The sequence below is a fragment of the Nyctereutes procyonoides genome, unplaced genomic scaffold (genome assembly GCF_905146905.1).
Source record: "Nyctereutes procyonoides isolate TBG_1078 unplaced genomic scaffold, NYPRO_anot_genome, whole genome shotgun sequence".
Lineage (NCBI taxonomy): Eukaryota > Metazoa > Chordata > Mammalia > Carnivora > Canidae > Nyctereutes > Nyctereutes procyonoides.
The window spans coordinates 10,043,205-10,062,754 of NW_026575021.1; the positions used below are offsets into that span (position 1 = coordinate 10,043,205).

At 41.4% G+C, this 19,550-nt stretch overlaps 1 protein-coding gene across 4 annotated transcripts in view; it reads right to left on the minus strand.

Annotated features, from left to right (window-relative positions):
• Window positions 1-247: 247 nt before the first annotated feature.
• CWH43 (cell wall biogenesis 43 C-terminal homolog) overlaps window positions 248-19,550 on the minus strand; it is a 60,141-nt gene continuing 40,838 nt past the window's right edge. For 3 of the 4 annotated variants that reach the window (XM_055339067.1, XM_055339046.1, XM_055339055.1), the window contains 4 exons: window positions 15,670-15,814; window positions 11,510-11,571; window positions 3,655-3,810; window positions 248-509 (listed from right to left, as the gene is read on the minus strand). In XM_055339067.1, the coding sequence (XP_055195042.1) occupies window positions 431-509; window positions 3,655-3,810; window positions 11,510-11,571; window positions 15,670-15,814 (442 nt within the window). In that variant the 3' untranslated portion in view covers window positions 248-430. Of the gene's footprint in view, window positions 510-2,113; window positions 3,284-3,654; window positions 3,811-11,509; window positions 11,572-15,669; window positions 15,815-19,550 lie in introns of those variants that run through there. The other variant, XM_055339062.1, reaches the window with a different exon arrangement.

A 19,550-nucleotide genomic window follows, 5' to 3' on the forward strand; every position in this document is an offset into this window, starting at 1 on the left:
ACAACAGTTATATGAACACATATTTCTTCTAACAATTAGACTTAATCATTAAACATTTTTTCCTTGCTTTGGAACAGGAATTTAAGGCTGCTTGATTTTTTTAAGTAGCCCTTCTAGCTCATCAATAAATCAGTTTCCTATTTTTAAGCATTAAAAAGGTAAGACATTTTTATGATTTTATCTCTAGTAGTAAAACTTTCTTATATTACCCACATTCTATATTTAATCATAACCTTAAGAAAAACAATTCAGAGAAATGCCTTTATTTAGTGATATATTTTATAAACCGATAGAATTTCCCACTGCATAAATACCATATGTTTTTCAAAATTGAGGTTCTTTGTGTGTAGTTCCCCACTTTCATTCATCTCTTCTTACATACTTTTGTTTTCCTTAGACTTGCCAGTCAATGAACCCTGTTTTAAATAGTTCATAAAAAGTATTTGGGTGTACTCATATGAAAATGATGATTGTTCTCATAATGGTGTCCTTCTTTGTAGGATCCAAATCTAAAAAAAAAAAAAAAATGTAAATGGCATGTAAAAGCCATTCAGAAAGGTACAGTCTTAAATAAAATTTCGACCACAATCTATTCTGGTTTTACTTATCTATTATAAAACCAGAAGTGAGGTGATCAATTTACAAAACAAGCAAATGAAGAAATAAAAAAGGATTCATGCATATGGGAAAGGGAGACTACAATTTTAACCTTCAAAGTCCTCTTTCCATGGTTATGAATCATTCCAAAAGCACAACTGTTTAAGAATTATTGGATGATAACATTGGAGGAAAATAATTCTGGATTTCCTCTCTAATCTTCAGTTTGAATAATATCCATTTTATAGATGAAGGGATTATAAAACCTGAAATGTTATTTATGTCACATTAATGCATATGTAATCTACTTTGGCACAATTTTAACTTCTAAGTCTTCTATAGGTGCTATAGCTGAACAACTACTTTGCTGATGAATAATTAACTGATGCTGATGAATTACATACCTCTGGCTGGTGTGATGAAATACATAAGGTACTAACAAGGAAGCTAAGACCTGAACAAAGCCACTGACTTCCTTTTCTTCATCAGCAATCACATTAGCCAAGTAACCTCCATAATGCAGGAGATAGGTTTTTGATTGTGTCATCTCAAAACAATATAAGGAATATAAAAATAGCACCTTTGATCTGCTATTCTAGGACTAGAACTGAGTCCTGGCGAATTAATCAAGGATATGTCCGATATAGTAAGGAGCCCCCAGAAGACTTCTTACAATAATGAAAGAACAAATGTGCAAAACCAACTTGGTTAGCTATATTTGGTACATCCATATAATGGAATATTATGCAATCATTTAAAGACATTTTCAGAAGAATACTTTATTATGGAAGGAAGCTCATCATATGCTACCTGGATGAAAAATCAGATTAATAAATTGAATATACAGACACATATGTACATATATGTTTTATACATTTATAAAGTTGGGGTAATTGTGTGATATATGCACATAAAAAGCAAAGATGTATCCAATACTATTACAGTTGAAAACTTTTGAATTCCTTATCTCCCTACTAGAACATAAGCTCCATAGGCCAAAGACTTGGTGTGATTCACCATTTCATCCTACTATTAATATCTAGCACAAGGCCTAGCATGGTGATGGCATCGTGGTATTCAATGAGTACTGGTTAAATTAAGGAATGGGATTTTTGGTAAACTTAGTATTCTTTGACTATTTTTATTTAGTAAATGCTCATATATATGTGGAATTTTTAAAAATTGAGAAAAGTGTTCTGCTTATGCTTCTGTTATTTTCATAATTAAACAGTGGGGAAACAGCTCTAGCTCCCTTCACAGGTGGTTTGGATCCATCTGCAGTTGTGATTAGCTAAAAATATTTTATTTGGACTTCTCAACACTCCTGGTATATGAGAATGAAGAAACGGGAACCTTTTGCTTCCCAGATTTTCTAGGTTCCATGTAAGAAGGCACCTTCAGTCAACAAGAGGAGGAAAGCTTTTTTTTTTTTTTTTTAAGATTTTATTCATTTATTCATGAGAGAGAGAGAGAGAGAGGCAGAGACACAGGCAGAAGGAGAAGCAGGCTCCATGCAGGGAACCCGATGTGGGATCGATCCCGGGACTCCAGAATCTCGTCCTGGGCTGAAGGCAGGCGCTAAACCACTGAGCCCCCCAGGGATCCCCAAAAGCTTTCTATTTTCACTTCTGTGACTACTACAAATATTACTGCTGCTATTGTATCCACTGCCTATTAAGCATTCACCAGGCAGTATTCCTTTTTTTTCCAAACAATTTTATTGAAATGCGCCAAGAGTATATGGGCAACACAAACGTATGAATAGGGGAAAAAAAATCACATGTATCACCATGCACTATTCTAAGAGCCCCGTGCTTCCTTCGATCCTCAAATTACCTGAGGAGGCGGGCACTACTATTTTTCCCATTTTGCAGGTGAGAGACCTGAGGCTTAGAGAGATTAGCCAGCTTGCCCACAGTTACCCAGCTGTTTGCTGGCAAGAATCAGGACTGGAACCTGGTAGCTTGACCCCAGAGCCCATGCTCTTCACGGGCATATTGCATACACAGGGATGAGATCAAACACGGTAATGCAAGCAATCGAGACCTGGTTATAGCTCTTCTTACATTCATTCCCTAAGCTTTGGTACAGTTTTTTCTTGTAAGGAGAGACAAGGAAGAAAAAGCAAACAGCTAAATCCCACCATCCCTCTCCTCACCACCCCCGCCCCCGGGAACAAATAAAATGAAGTCTGAGAAGTTTCCTCAGCAATTAGCTGGTAAAAGTAGTTGAGATGTCAAATAATAATAACACAGATGATATTCTGGGCTTGGTTTTATGCAGACATTTCTTCTCATTATCTAGTCTTGGGAAGAAAAAAGAACACATACTCCAAAGCACATAATCTGCTGCAAATAGGTTTCTCCGACAACCTCTGTTTAGAACTCAACAAAATCTATTTCACATTCTAGAATCTCTGCAACAGAAATGAATTATCCACTCTACGTAGCTCCAATGCTAATTGCACATCAGAGTACCTGAGAACAATTTTTTAAAATTCAACAAGAGGTCCTGATGAGTTGGCCTGGCGTGGGGCTCTCCAGGTGAGTCAAGTGTGCAGCCAGAGCTGAGAATGTCAGCAACCCGACCATGCTAGCAGGCCTCCTTCCCCCTTCTTAGCTCCGTCACTCATGAGCCACATAACCCTAGTGAAGTTATTGCACGTTCCTCAGCCTGAACTTCCTACCTATAAAATGATGATAATGAGAGGACCAATCCAATGATGATTAATTGAGATAATACCTGAAGCACCTAAAACAGGGTCTGGGACACATAACACTCAAATATTAGCTATCATTCTGGTGGTGATGGTGATGGTGATGATGCCAATGTGATCTTTTTCACCTGGGCTGAAGGTGACCCGAGCATGTTCCTCCATCCCAGAAAACAGGGACCATAACTTAACTTCAATCTGAGCAGGGTTTTATCATTTTAACCATGAGCTCCCTTACCCGAACAAACTTCTAGAACCATACATAATTTGGAAACTCATCGTCGGATAGATAATTTTTAGGTCCCTAGAGGGGATGTGATGCCTCTTGAAGGGAATGCACTCACCTAGGATTGAAACGAATCTCCTTTGGAACTTTCCTCTGGTCTGTGACCACTTTCTGGTTGTCTCTATAATTAATGGGATCATCAGGGATCCTAAATTTGGCCATCTGAATTTCGGAGTCACTCAGTCCAGCATGGGAGATTCTTGCGTAACCCAATCTGTGGCAGATATAGAAAGAGTTTGTAAAGGTTTTATCACCGCACAGAAATCTGATGAGATCTAATAGGTATCACCTGCATTATTAGGCCAATTTCCCATTTATAACTCTACTCTGTATGTCACTAGAATTAGCTTGATTTGTTACTCCAAATATTTATCAAAATATTGCTTTTATTATATAAATGAATACGGAACATGCACACAGATTTAATTAATTAAACACACACTAATGAATATTCTATCTCTACAAATCACCTATCATACAATTATGTTTTGCATCAGGAACAGGAGTTCTTCAGGATGACAGGAGGATAAGCCTAAACTCTTTCTTACCTTTAAAAATTCAAATACCACATGCATATTTTCACCCACATTTACAAGTCTGGAATAAAAGCTTTTGTACGTCTGAAAAAATTGCACATCCTGTTTTTGCTTAGAGCTTTCAGTTCTCCAGGAAATCAAAGCATTTTATAGATGTTATCCAAACAGTTACAGAGAGGCCCAGATGGAAAAACGGGGGAACCATGGGCAACCAATTTTATTTATATTTTGCCTCTTTATAAAAAAAAAAACTATCAGCTTCATTCATTCACTTATTCAGTGAACAAATACATCTCAAGTCCCTACTACATGCAGGCATCATTCTAGATATGGGGGAGAAACAGCAAACAAACAAAACCCTTGCCCTCATAGACCTTTCATTCTAGTTGGGGAGAACAAATTAAATGTGTATGTACGTATAAAATCTGTGAAGTGGTGAAAACTGCCTAAGTACCCCAGGGAATAAGCAGAGTCAAGAGGACAGGGAATGCTAAGTGGCAGAGGTTGCTGGTGTAGAGTTGATGGTCGGAGCACACAGCTCTGACAAAATGACATTTGAGCAAAAGATTGAATGAAGTAAAGAAACAACCCATACAGGTATTGGTGGAAGGGTGCTCTAGGGATAGGGAGCTAGGGAACAGCAACTGTCCCAAAGGAGAATGTGCTTGGCTTTAAAAAAAAAAAAAAAAAAAAAAAAAAAAAAAAAGATTGATTTATTTGAGAGAGAGAGAGAGAATGAGTGGGGAGGAGGGGCAGAGGAACAGAAGGAGAGGGAGAAGCACACTCTCTGCTCAGCAGGGAGCCTGACTCAGGATTTGATCCCAGGACCCTGGAATCATGACCTGAGCCAAAGGCAGATGTCTAACCGACTGAGCCACCCCCGTGCCCATGTGCTTGGCCTTTTTGAGGGCCAGTTCCACGATGACTGGAGTGGAGTGCATAAGGGCAAACACAGTAGGAGACGGATGTTGCGTGGATGTTGGGATGGAAGATGGTACAATGCTCCTTGCAGACCCCTCTAAGGACTGAAGATATTTTTCTGAGAGTGAGATGGAAATCCAAGCGGTTCTGTGCAGAAATGCGAGGGCAACCGTGCAGAGAACAGACTTGGGGGAAAGGGTGGAAGGAGGGAGACCAGTGGAAAGGGTGGAAGGAAGGAGACCAGGCCCCCCTCAATGGTCTAGGTGAAAGACGGTGGGGGCCTAAGCCAGACGAGTAGGAGGAGAAACATTAAAAACAAAACCTGTAGCCACATACAAGAGAGAGACAGAAACCCAGAGCTGGGGCCCGGGGAGGCGGCGAGCCCGCCCACCGTGAAGGGAGAGAGCTGTGACCCCGTCAGAATGGGCGAGAGCTGTCTGACAGGTTCAGCTCTGTGTCTAAGCTCAGGCCCAGATCTATGCAGTTCCCTGTAATTCTAGGTCACCGTCTCTAGTAAATCTAGGTTTTGTTATTTATCAAATCTCTGAGATCAAAGTTCTAACTCATTTCCTAGACACTGCCTTCAAGGGCCTTCGAAAAGTCCTTGAAGAGACGCCTGGGGAGCTCAGAGGTTGAGCATCTGCCTTCTGCTCAGGGCATGATCCCAGGATCCAGGATCGAGTCCCACATCAGGCTCCTCCAGGGAGCCTGCTTCTCCCTCTGCCTCTCTGTCTCTCTAGGTCTCTGACAAGTAAATAAAATCTTAAAAATAAATAAATAAAAATAAGTCCTTGAAGACAATCCAAACTGTCTACTAAAACAAGGAATCTCTTATTGTCTGGTATTTATTAAGTGTTTACTAAGTGCAGGACACTGAATTAGGTGGTTGAGATCAAGTTTATAGAATTAGTTTTATGGACAGAAACTGGAAAACAATAATCCCTCACTTCATTCATTTGGGTATTTTTTTAAACTCCAGTTACTTAACAGTATAATATTAGTTTCAGATGTACAATATAGTGATTCAACAATTCCATACATCACCCCGTGGTCATCATGGCAAGTGTCCCCCTTAATCCCCATCACCTGTTTCCCCCATCCCCACATCCACCTCCCTTGGGTGACCATCAGCTTGTTCTCTACAGTTAAGAGTGTTTCTTGGTTTGCCTCCTTCTTTCCTTTTTTTCCCCCTTTGTTTGTTCGTTATCTTTCTTAAAATTTCCCGTATGAGTGAAATCATATAGTATGTGTCTTTCTCTGACCGACTTATTTTGCTTAACATTATAACCTCTAGCTGCATCCATGGCATTGCAAATGGCAAGATCTCATTCTTTTTATGGCTGAATAATATTCCGCTGTGTATATACGCCACTTCTTATCCATTCATCTATTGATGGACACCTGGGCTGACTCCATAATTTAGTTGTTGTAAATAATCCTGCTATAAACATAGGGGTGCATATATCCCTTTGAATGTGTTTTGTCGTTTTGGGGTGGCTGCCCAGTAATATGATGCCTGGATCATATGGTAATTCCATTTTTAACTTTTTGAGGAATCTCCTGTTTTCCACAGTGGCTACGCCAGCTTGCATTTCCACCAACGATGCAAGAGGGTTCCTTTTAAGCCATTCCCTCACCAACACTTGTTATTCTTGTGTTTTTTATTTTAGTCATTCTGCAGATGTGAGGTGACCTCATTGTACTTTTGATTTGCATTTCCCCATTGATGAGTGATATTGAGCATCTTTTCACGTGTTTGTTGGGCCATTTGGATGTCTTCTTCTTTGGAAAAATGTTCATTTCCTCTGCCCATTTTTATTTGGATTATTCATTTTGGGGGGTGTTGAGTTTTATAAATTCTATATATATTTTAGATACTAACCCTTTATTAGATATGTCTTTTGCAAATATCTTTTATATCTTCTCCCATTCTGTACATTGCCTTTTAGTTTTGTTGATTGTTTCCTTTGCTGTGCAGGACCTTTTTATTTTGATGCAGTCCCAGTAGTTTATTTTTGCTTTTACTTCCCTTGCCTCAGGACACATATCTAGAAAGAAGTTGCTACGACTGATCTCAAAGAGGTTGCTGCTTATGTTCTCCTTTAGGATTTTTACAGTTTCCTGTCTCACATTTAGGTCTTTAATCCATTTTGAGTTTATTTTTGTGTTTGGTGAAAGAATGCGGTCCAGTTTCATTCTTCTGCATGTTGCCATCCAGTTTTCCCACCACCATTTGTGGAAGAGACTTTTTCCCTTTGGATATTCTTTCCTGCTTTGTCGAAGATGAGTTGACCATACAGTTATGGGTTCATTTCTGGGTTTTCTATTCTGTTCTCCTGATCTATGTGTCTATTTTTGTACCAATATCATACTCTTTTGAATACTATAGCTTTGTAATATAATTTGAAGTCTGGAATTATGATATCTCCAGCCTTGCTTTTCTTTTTCAAGATGGCTTTGGCTATTGGGGGTGTTTTGTGGTTCCATATAAAGTTTAGGATTTTCTTGTTCTAGTTCTGTTACCTTTCCATCTGTTATGAATATGATGTTTGTGTCACCCCCAAATTAGTATGTCAAACTATAACCCCCAGTGTATCCATATTTGGAGATGGGGCCTCCAGGGAGTAATTAAATTAAATGAGGTCACAGGATGGGATCCTGATTCGATAAGACTAGTGTCCTTATAAGAAGAGATGCCATATAGCATGTGTGCTTGCACATGCTCTCTTTCTGTGTCTCTGTCTCCAGAACAGTGAGAAAATAAATTTCTGTTGTTTAAGCCGCCCAGCCATATTTAGCATATATATGTAAATATTTATATATTGAAAATCTGCCACCCTACTCTTCCAAGGAGAGGTGATAAAGGTCTTGGGCGGCAAGTATACAGAGCCAAATGATTAGCTATTATGGGCACGGGTACTATAAATATCACTGTTCCTTGGCAACTAACAATATTTACAACTTCAATTTATACCTTTTTCAGTCTATATCATAAACTGTTTTCTAGAAATTCTAATATCCCCATTAAAACAGCCACTTTAATATGAATGTAAACAGAAACTGTTTTTAATCTGACGTCACATACTTTATACATAACACTTTAGCATCTCCCTCCCACCTTAACCCTTTGGAAACACCAAAATAATAGTCAAGCTATCTGTCCTGCAGCCATGTGGGCATGTTCTGGGCCTTTTGGAGCTTCTGAATTATTAGCATAACCAGAACTATCTTGGCATCTCAAGAGTCTCCTTGTCTCATAGACATGGCCAACAAGCACATGAGAAAATGCTCCGCATCACTGGCCATCAGGGAAATACAAATAAAAACCACAATGAGATCCCACCTCACACCAGTGAGAATGGGGAAAATTAACAAGACAGGAAACAACAAATGTTGGAGAGGATGTGGAGAAAGGGGAACCCTCTTGCACTGTTGGTGGGAATGTGAACTGGTGCAGCCACTCTGGAAAACTGTGTGGAGGTTCCTCAAAGAGTTAAAAATAGACCTGCCCTACGACCCAGCAATCACACTGCTGGGGATTTACCCCAAATATACAGATGCAGTGAAAGACTGAGACACCTGCACCCCGATGTTCATAGCAGCAATGTCCACAATAGCCAAACTGCGGAAGGAGCCTCGGTGTCCATCGACAGATGATGGATAAAGAAGATGTGGTCTATGGATACAATGGAATATTCCTCAGCCATTAGAAAGGACAAATACCCACCATTTGCTTCGACGTGGTTGGAACTGGAGGGTATTATGCTGAGTGAAATAAGTCAATCAGAGAAAGACAAACATTATATGGTCTCATTCATTTGGGGAATATAAAAAATAGTGAAAGGGAAGAAAGGGGAAAGGAGAAAAAATGAGTGGAAATATCAGAAAGGGAGACAGAACATGAGAGACTCCTAACGCTGGGAAACGAACAAGGGGTTGTGGAAAGGGAGGTGGGCAGGGGGACGGGGTGACTGGGTGACAGGCACTGAGGGGGGCATTTGACAGGATGAGCACTGGGTGTTATACTATATGTTGGCAAATTGAACTCCAATAAAAAAAATACAAACAAAAAAAAAGAAAAGAAAAGAAAGAGTCTCCTTGTCTCATCCCAGTAAGTATAGGGCCCCATGGAATTGTTCAGGAACCAATGAAGGTCACCATATCCAAAGTTCTTAATAAGAGTCCACAGAACCTTACGTGACCTGCTGCCTTCCTTCCCTGCCCATATACTCCCCCTTACCTCTTCCTCCACCCTCATCCCCCTACACACACTCCAGTCCCACTAGCCTCACTTTTCTTCGGACACATTTGCACTCCTGCCTTTGGACTTTTGCACTAGCTGGTCCCTGGAAGGGTCTTCTCTCAGCCACATGGCGCATTCCTTCAAATTAGCTCCAATGTCACCTTTTTGATAAGACCTGCCCCACCCCGTATCACAATGGCACCCCCTCTCCATGCTCTGGATGCTCCTTATCTTGCCCAGGTGTTTCCCACCGTACCCAGCACCTCCGAAAATATGACAACAGGGAATTATTGTCGTTCTCCCTTCTGCCGGGGTAGGGACCCTTCTCTGTTTTGTTTACTGCTTACACCCCTGGTGCCTGGCGTTCACTGTGCTCCACCAATACTTGCTGAATGACAAATAAGGTAAAGAACCGTTGCACATAACGGTTTGTCCTCACTAGACTATGACTCATAACTGAACAAACCATATCTCAAATCAGGGAGAAGTTGATCCTATGATTCTGTAGCATCCCTGGAAGGCAGCTGTTTCCTTTCATAAATGTAGACCACAGGTCTTAAAATATAAGGCTACTTAGGGGTGATCAGTTCAACATCAACCCTAACTTCAAGTAGCCAATCGCTAAAACACCTCTGGGTGTTTAGCACCCAAACTGGTCTGTGTGGAGAAGAGGTTGAGGCCCAGAGAGGCCCATTCATAGAAGCCCACACCACAGTTCCCAGCACTGTCCTGAGGAGCGTGGTTAGAGGCTTCAGGTCAAGTATGTCCGAACAGATTGTGTACCAGCAGGAGGGGAGCTGGGAGTTTCAGAGACTATCTCCAATGTGTTCCCTTGATTGAAGAATCCTATAAGTGGAGGGACCATTGTCTACATGATCTGTCTTCATTTACCCCCCCCACCCCCATCTCACTCTACTCCAGCCACACTGGCTTCCTCGCTGTTGCCAACAAATACCAGGCATTTGCCACCCAAACTTTCAAGCTTTTGTACTTGCTCTTCCTCTTGCTGGCAGGGCTCTTCCCAGGATATCCATAGGTGACCTCCCTCATTTCTTTAGGCTGCTGCCCCTCCTCTGGCTCATACCACAGCCACCCCCCCACCCTGATTCCCCATCCCCATCCTTCTTACCTGGCCTCATCCATCTTTCCATCACCTCTATCACCACCTGTCATTCTCTTTCTTATATACTTATTTTCTGTCTCCTTCTACTGGAATATAAGCTCTATGATAGTCAAGGATTTTGCTTTGTTTCTATTAGACCCCCACTGCTTAGAACAATGCCTGGCATATAATAGGTATTTAATAAATACTTGGAATGAACAAATGAAAAATTATATGGTTATCCCTTTTTGGTATTAAACTGCTTTAGCTTTATTTAAGGAAATAGTATCTTCCAAACAGGTTTACACAGTTACATATTGGAATTTTAAGATCCTTTAGGTATATTATTTTGGAATGAATACATACATATATATATATATATACACACACACACACACATATATATACACACACACACTAATGTGTGTATATATGGCTAATACTTTTTGATATGGGGTGATTTTTAAAAAGATTTTATTTATTTATTCATGAGGGACAGAGAGAGAGAGAGGCAGAGACACAGGCAGAGGGAGAAGTAGGCTCTCCCTGCAGGGAGCCCGACATGGGACTCGATCCCAGGTCTCCAGGATCACGCCCTGGGCTGAAGGCCGCGCTAAACTGCTGAGCCACCCGGGATGCCCCTATATGGGGTGATTTTTTAAAATATAGTTTACCTATAGATCTCACCCCATATAGCAGTGATTCCAGGAAGTGAGTTAACCTACCCAAAATGACATGATTAGAACTTGGCAAAGCTGGAATTCAGCCCAGGGCTTTCCTACTCCGTGGCCCATGTCTCCACCGTGCCATACAGCCCAAACTGGTGTCATTCCTAACATGTGTTTATAGTTATGTGCTCATCATGCTTAATAACTCATATGGTATCCTTTTTCATGTAATTAAGCTTAATTTACTCTACCATTTATTCTTTCTTAAATCATTAGGCCATGCCTTGGGAAAAAAAAAATTAAACTGTTTAACTAGCCGAATCAATGTTCATAAAAAGCAACAAAATGAATGGCTTCTATAAAGTTTTTTCTTCCAGGATAGGCCCAAAAGATCACAGTAATAGTAGATAATAAAACAGCAACAACCAAAAACCTCTGCTCACCTGATCAGGCCTCGGTACATAATATATTCACACCATCTGTCTTGATCTGTGCTGTCAATATCCTAAATAAAGAACAGAGGAGATAATGTTTAAAGCATGAAAAACAATGCTCTATTCTGAATTGCCAAGAACGTGTGTGAACAACAGTAATAAATATGCTTTCGTGCACGCTGTTTTCTCTGTCTCACTCCTAATGATCCGTTGAGGTCCAAATTATCTATTCATTTTACAGATATTTCTGGAGCCCCTCGTAGGTGCCCATCTAGGTAGGCCCTGTACTAGGTGCTGGGGGTACAGTGATGAAGGTGAGCTACAGGCAAGGTCAGGCAGGTGAATCAGCAGCACAGTCGCTGGCTCCCTGCGGCTTTCCAAGTCTTTCACGCAGAGCAGAATTTACCGCACCCTCATCGGTCATGCTATGCAGTACCTTGTACACACCAGCTACACCGTTCTGTTGTTATTTGTGTCTGGGTCTCCCCCCGCCCCTTCCTGAGCCGAGGAACTCTTAATCACGTTGGCTCCCTGGTACTTAGCATGAAGCCTGGCATTCGGCAGGAGCTCAATCTGAGTTTGTTAAATTGAATCATTGGAAATAAACACATTTGGGGAGTAATCATGAGCCTTTTTGATGTTGAAAGCTTAAGACCAGTGTTATTTTTCATCAGAGAAGCAGAACATAAACATATTCTTTTTCTGTGATGTGCTGGGAAAACTCTAGATATAGAGCTTTTATGCTAAAGAAATTTCTATCTTCTTCTTTTTAAAGATTCCTATAAATATAAAATATACCTGCCTCCTGATCATTTCTCAATTTTACTATTTACTTAAATTTAACTTAAAACATGTTTTTAAATCACTAAAAGAAAACACAATTTATGGTCTATTTCTTCATTTTTTTCGGAAGCTTAGAGGTGAACACATAGACATAGATGCTTGTTGATCTTTACTATTGCTTATATATCACACTCACATATGCATGCCTTTGCATACATGGGAAAAAATGATAATGCATTTTTTAAGTTAAATCTTAAAATATGAATGACGAAAAGAGCAAATAAATTGAAAGAGTACTATCTGGTTTGCCTTGGAAAGAAATAAAAATTTAGTCATTCAGCTGTATATACTGGGAATAATAAACTATGAATATGTTTAACTGTCACGTTTTTTATTAGATTTTAAAAAGATGCTGTCAAATTTTAAGACTGCAGAATTCAAATACTCATTTCCTAAAGAGAAAAATCTGTTCATCCAAGCATTTATGATTAAAACTCCTCTCTGCATTAATAAACTTCCTAATAGAAAAAGCTATATAAGGATCCACTGCCAATCTTGACACAGCTTTTGACTATGATAATGGTAACCAACAGAGGATTAAATAAAAATCAAATAAAATTCCTCTTCCTTAACACCATCCATATCCCTTACACACACACACACACACACACACACATACACACTATAAAAATGTAAGAATTCCTTCTCTTATTAGGATGCATTTTTTTCCTTAGACTTGCCAAATACTGTCTTGTCTAACATTCTTTTGCACTTTATAGACCATGTACTTACACATTTATCTTATTTGATTTTATGCACACAGCCAGATGCACATAATACCTATATATAGCTACCACTTACCAAGTGCCTCTTACATAGGAGGTTGAGGGCTCTGCAGACATTATCTTAGATTTCTTCCTCATAACCTCCCCCCTGTAATACAGCAGATATGACTACCACCACTTTATAGATGCAGCCATTGAGGCCTGGAAATTTTTAAATAACTTGCCCCTAGCTCACACAGCTGGTAAATGTGGCACCAGTTGGGCTAGTGAGACCATATGGGGAGAGAGGCCCGGCTGACAACTAGCACCAAAGCCTCAGACATGTGAATGGGGCCCTCTCACACACACCCAGCCACAGCCACCAGCCGACTGCACGAGTGAACCCAGGCAAGAAGGGAAAACCACCAAGCAACCCATGGAATCAAAGGGATCTTAAACCATTGTTGTTCTGAGCCTCTAAGGTTTGAGGTGTTTGTTACACAGCGCTAAGTAACTGATACAGCCTCTGTGACTCCATGCTCGCCAGGATTGCCTTTTATTCTTCTGACCTCTCCGTAATCTCTCTTCTGAGATCGTGTCCCTCGGCTTCCCTCACCATCACTCCCACAATAGCCACATTAAATGCAGTCTTCTCAGAGGTTTTCTTTGGCCTTCCTTCTATTCTTCTCTAACTTAGTGGCAGTGTCATCCACTTCCATGGTTTCCATGATCGCTTACATGGTGGCAGCTCCTTAACCTATATTTCTAGTCCTGACTGCCCTCCTCAGTTCCAAATCTGTCCATCCAGCTGTCTGTTGGATGTTTTCATCAATACCCAACAGGTGCCTTGACTCAGCCAAGGGCTAAACTCATGGTCACCTTTGCAAAACTCTTCTTCCTTCAGTGTTCTCTTTATTTTTTTTTTTAAGATTTCGTTTATTTATTCATGAGAGACACAGAGAGAGAAGCAGAGACACAGGCAGAGGAAGAAGCAGGCTTCCTGCGGGGAGAGCCCGATGCAAAACTCAATCCCAGGACCCCAGGATCATGATCTGAGCCTAAGGCAGACACTCAACCACTGAGTCACCCAGGTGCCCTGAGTGTTCTCTTTAATAACGTCACCACCATAAGTCCTCTGACCGAAGTCAAAATCAGGAGTCCTCTTAACTTCACTTCTTGTGTTATCCACTGCCACTGAGATTCACTCATTTCCCCAATAGCTGACTGCCTGTCTCCCCAAGTTGTAGCATTTTTAGCTGGGTGTATATATCGAGATGGCATAATGCACCTCTCGACTTTCGAGACATCCGGGTGTGGCCATGTGACTAAATTCCAGTCAACTAAATGTAAGTACACGTGCTAGAGGTCAGCTTCCTGGAATTTGCCTTTGGAGAGAACTTGCACATGCTCTTGGCCCCTTCTTCATCCCTTCCTCTGCCCAGCCAGCTAGAACATGGTTGCTGCCATCGTGGGCCATGAGGCACACTGGGGAATGGAGGCCTTGTAAAGTGAAGCCACACGATAGAAGGAGCACCTTCCCGACACCGTGGAGTCGGTACTGGATCACCGGCCCAGGCTTTTACGTAAAGAAATACATCTCTCTCCTATGTAAGCCACAGTAGCAACCCTCATCCCATCATGCTCTTTCTCATCTGTCTTTCCAAACCCTTGGTAAGATGGGTAAGCCTTTTTCTCTGCCAATACCTCAAGACATGAAACTCCAAACAAAATGTAAAGGACCAAGAAATCGACATACACATCTACATCTATATTACAATTATATTTCTCATTATAAATTAATGCATTTAGCATTCCAGTGTACATAGATCTGCCTCAAGGATTTGATTTGTGTGTCAGCTCCCCACTGCGTGATCGTCTCTGGGGACACTGACAAATTGAGGTCTTAGACCCAAACAGGCAAGGACCAATGCAGTTAGTGAGGCCCTATAGGACGGATTCGCCAGCCTCCCTGTATATTTCAGTCTATCTTTTACTCTCAACATCATAATTAAGTTGCATAAGGTAGCACATTATATTTCCTAAACACAGCTACGATAACCCATTCTCCATATGTTAGTCTTAAAACGTGACTTTGATACTCCTCCCATGGAGAGATGGGATTTCTGTTTCTCCCACATGAACGTGAGCTGGCTTCACATGACAGCAGAGGTCACACTGTGGAACTCACAAAGCTAGGTCATACAAGGCAGTACAACTTCTTCCTGGTTCTCTCTGGGACACACGCTGAGAGCCCAGCCATCTGCAGGGAGGAAGCCCAAGTTAGCCCATGGAGAGAAACCAAAGCCCCAACTGAGCTCCTGGTCAACAGCCAGCACCAACTTGCCACCTGCGAGGCATCTGCAAAGTGGCTCCCCCAGTCCCCAGTTGAGCCACCCAGCTGTGCAGAGAGGAGCTACCCCCTTCCAGCCGTTGTCCAAACTGCAGATCCATGAGCATCTGAGGACTGCTGTTGTTTAAAGCCAGTAGGTGTCTTGGATTTTTATGCAGCAGTCTATAATCAAAATACATACTAGATTGTTGCACTGAGGTTTTTTTTTTTTTTAACATGAAGAAGAAGCATTTTACTTTAAGAAATCAGAAATCCTATTAAGATTGTGTTACCTTCACATCGCCATGTTCAGTGAGCTGCACATAATCTCTGGAACCGGGTGCTGAAGTGATATATCCCAGGAATATCACTTGATTGGAGCTACTTTTCAGTAGTTTTGAAACAGCGATTGCCTGAAGTTTCCTGTCAAGGTCATCTCTAAAATGCAAAAACGTACCTCTTTATTGTATTTTCAAGACAATTTTATTTTTAAAGATTTTATTTATTTATTCATGAGGGACACAGAGAGGCAGAGACAGAGAGAGAAGCAGACTCCATGCAGGGAGCCTGATGCGGGACTCGATCCAGGGACTTTGGGATCATGCCCTGAGCCGAGGGCAGGTGCTCAACCACTGAGCCACCCAAGCATCCCTGCAAGACAATTTTTAAAAAGTGCCAGGTGTGTAAGTTCCCCCCAGATATCTGCAAACAGTATACAAACTCCGAGTGATTCCTACTTGGCTAAATGACTCAATGTTACGTGAATGAACAAGTCAGAGATACAGTGCTCCAGCTGGGTAGGTTGACAAAATCTGTACTAAGAACATGATCTTCCCCCTGCCTAATCGGTTGAAATCAAGTTGATTTAAATATCTATTCCAAAACAGCATTTGCTCAACTTTTTGTCAGAAGAGATCACACCAGTAATCTGAGACCTGATTACAGGTCACCAGTATTACAGCTAAAGACTAGTGGGCAAAAAAATAATAATAAAAAAAAATAAAATTTTAAGTACTGGTAAGAGCAAAGATCCTGTGTTCATGGAGCACCCCCGGCTTATGTGACCTACTCAGCCCCATCAACCAAACAGTTCTAAAAGCCACCCTGGCTGTCCTGGTCAAAGGCTGGCCTAACATGATGCTTTAATTAGGCTAAGCGCCATAGGTGTGTAACTGAGATAATCAGGTAGGTACATCATGCTTTTGAGGGGTTTACTGTCAGTCTGTTTAGGAGAAAAATAGAGATATCATATTTAACGTGAGCCAGCCAGGAAAACTGAAACTACTCTAGGTGTTTCAAACAGGCTGAATTTAATATAGGAAACTGGTTACCTCAAGGATGGGAGGCAAAATAGGAATCAGAGAGGCAAGCACAGTTTAGCAACAATGAGAGACCAGTAGGACTTGTGGGGCTAGAGGGACAACAGGGGGAGATGATATTCTCAGAGTCTGCAAGCAGCCCTGACCGGTGGGAGATGGTGCTTTGCGGGAGGCTGCTTATGTTGCTGGGGCCATCGACGGAGGAGATAGAGCTACAGAGACCCTCAGCTCCTGCCAGAGACAGCAGAGAAAGGAGAGAGAGAGAGACAATGAGAAGCACCTTATCTTCTCTCCTCCTCCTGCCCTCCAGTCTGGCACTAATGCCTTCCATGGGCTAAACCTCCCCAGGAGCCAGGAAGCAACAGACTCTGGGAAACGAGGTTCCCTGTGCTGTTTAGCCAAGAGGGAGACAAGCCAGGAATGCATGAAGAATATGTAGGCAGGAGAACCCACACAGGCCCTACAGAGAACCCACACAGGTAGCTAATAATGACTGAAGTAAAAAACAAAAACAAAACAAAAATGGAAACAAAACCAAAACAGTGACAAAGGCCGAGCGATAAGGCCAAGAACTGAGAAGACTGGAGAAACCTCGCCGAGGTAGGATCCGGACAGGACCAAGCGTAGATGAGAATGCATAGACAGCTGAGTACTATTAAAAGATGTCATAAGAAATAGAAGGGTGAAGGGTGAAAAGAGCGACCATTTGTTAAACATCTTTGATACTGATTATTCACAAGAACTGAGAGGCAGGCATTAGCTCTATTTTTAAATGAGCTCTATTTTTAAATTTAAATTTTTAAATGGCTAAGGACCACGCCTATGGTTGTTTCCAGCTCCCTGTCTGGATGTGGTCTCAGCCCTTCTCTGTGCCCTGAGAGGCTCACCCCTGCAGATTCCATCTCCTGCTCCCTTTTCTGCTGATTTCCATTTATGTTTGGCCAATTGGAGGCACCAGCAAGAGATAAAGAGAGGGGAGGAGAGAGAAGTTTGGGTACTTCTTCCCCAGAGCTGCATTCTTTCTGCCTGGTGGCCACTCTTCCCGACTAGTATTGCTTATCTGTTCTTTAGACCCTTCCAACATCTTGGTCAGTAGTCTCTTAAGTAGGTCTGCAGTGAATTGTGTTCCTTCTGATACACACGACTGGGATTCAAATCTGGCCAAGAGAACTGCAAGGTCACTGTACATAGAGATAGTGCTTTTATGCAAATGTATTTTAGCAATATATTATTGGAAAATAATCTATAAGTTTGGCTTCACATTTTCTCAGGTGATAAATTTCACCCAGTGATAATAATAAAAATAAATAGTGTAATAGGGGTGCCCAGCTGGCTCAGTTGAAGGAGCATGCGGCTCTTGATCTCTGGGTCGTGAGTTTGAGCCATGTTAGTATAGAGATTACTTAAATAATTATTTTAAAAGATGTTACTTATTTATTCATGAGAGACAGAGAGAGAGGCAGAGACACAGGCAGAGGGAGAAGCAGGCTCCTCGCAAGGAACCCCATGCAGGACTCGATCCCCAGACCCCAGGATCACGCCCTGAGCAGAAGGCAGACATTTAACCGCTGAACCCCCCAGGTGTCCCAAATAAATATTTTTTAAAATGAAAAAAATAGTATATGTTTGAGTATAAGAAGAAAGAGGGAGGGGGTAGGGGGAAGGCGCACCAGAGAGAGAACACATTTTATATTTTCTTTATCTGTTAGTATTTGATCGGCCCAATAACTCTATCGTGTGGGCTGGAAAAAATAATTTTATCCAATTCAGAAATAAGAGGATTGGAACTCACTGAGATGATCTTACTGCAGAGCCAAAATTATAACTACACACTACAGGTTCTGCACTCGTTCTTCTTTGTGTATTTATGATGTTATAGGAAAAAAAAAGGTGGTGATTAACTGGTGGCTCAGTTAATTATAGAAAATAACATTAATTTTAGTTACGGTGTATACCTAAATGCTTCTAAGGAATGCTGCTATTTCCTATTTATTGGTTGTAAAGAGATATTTGTGTAGTCGGTAATTTAAAAAATCTTGTTGAATCAGCTAATAACATGCATAAGCATTCCATAATTCACTCCTAATGTGACTTCGTATTTGTATGCCATAATCACTAGAAAATGAAATCTCTAAATATTTATTCACGGTGGGAATTTTTTATCTGACACTGTAGAACACAAAGGCAAATGGAAGCCCGTTAACGGTGGCTTCACAAATTATTCAAACGCCGAACTTCTTCATGTCACCTGCTGGAAGGCCACAGGGTCCACGGACGGGGCCTTTCCAGAGCTGTGGCTCGAAGGGGAAAGACTGCACCTCGCTCTGCGCCTGGGACACGGCACAGGTGTGATCTGTGTTTGCTGAATGAATTCTCTTTTAAGCTGCCCAACAGACCTTCCGTTTAGGGTTATCTGATTTGGTTTTATAATCACGAGCAGGATTAAATGAGCACTTACTGTATTCGTGCACCTTGCACGAGATGATGATATCCCACTTAATTCTCACAATGAATCCGTATGAAATAGGATTATTGCTCCTGATTTACAAGTGAGAAAAACAGAAGCCGAAGGCAACCCCGGGAAGGATATACCTTCACCTAAGACTGAGATCAGCTTGTCTGATTCCAGGTTCTGGAATGCCACGCTTTTAACCACTCAGCTACACTGCTAGCTACATCTCCCCAGTGAGTGTCAGCTAGCACTGTTACTGCTGTGGTCACCGCAAGTACGTACGTATGCAGGCGTGTATGCACGCGGGCATGCATAGGTGTGTGCGTGTGTTATTAAACCAAGTGAATGAGTGAGAACACGTGAAAGGTGTGGTGTTGATTACAGAGACTTAAAAATGTGGTTC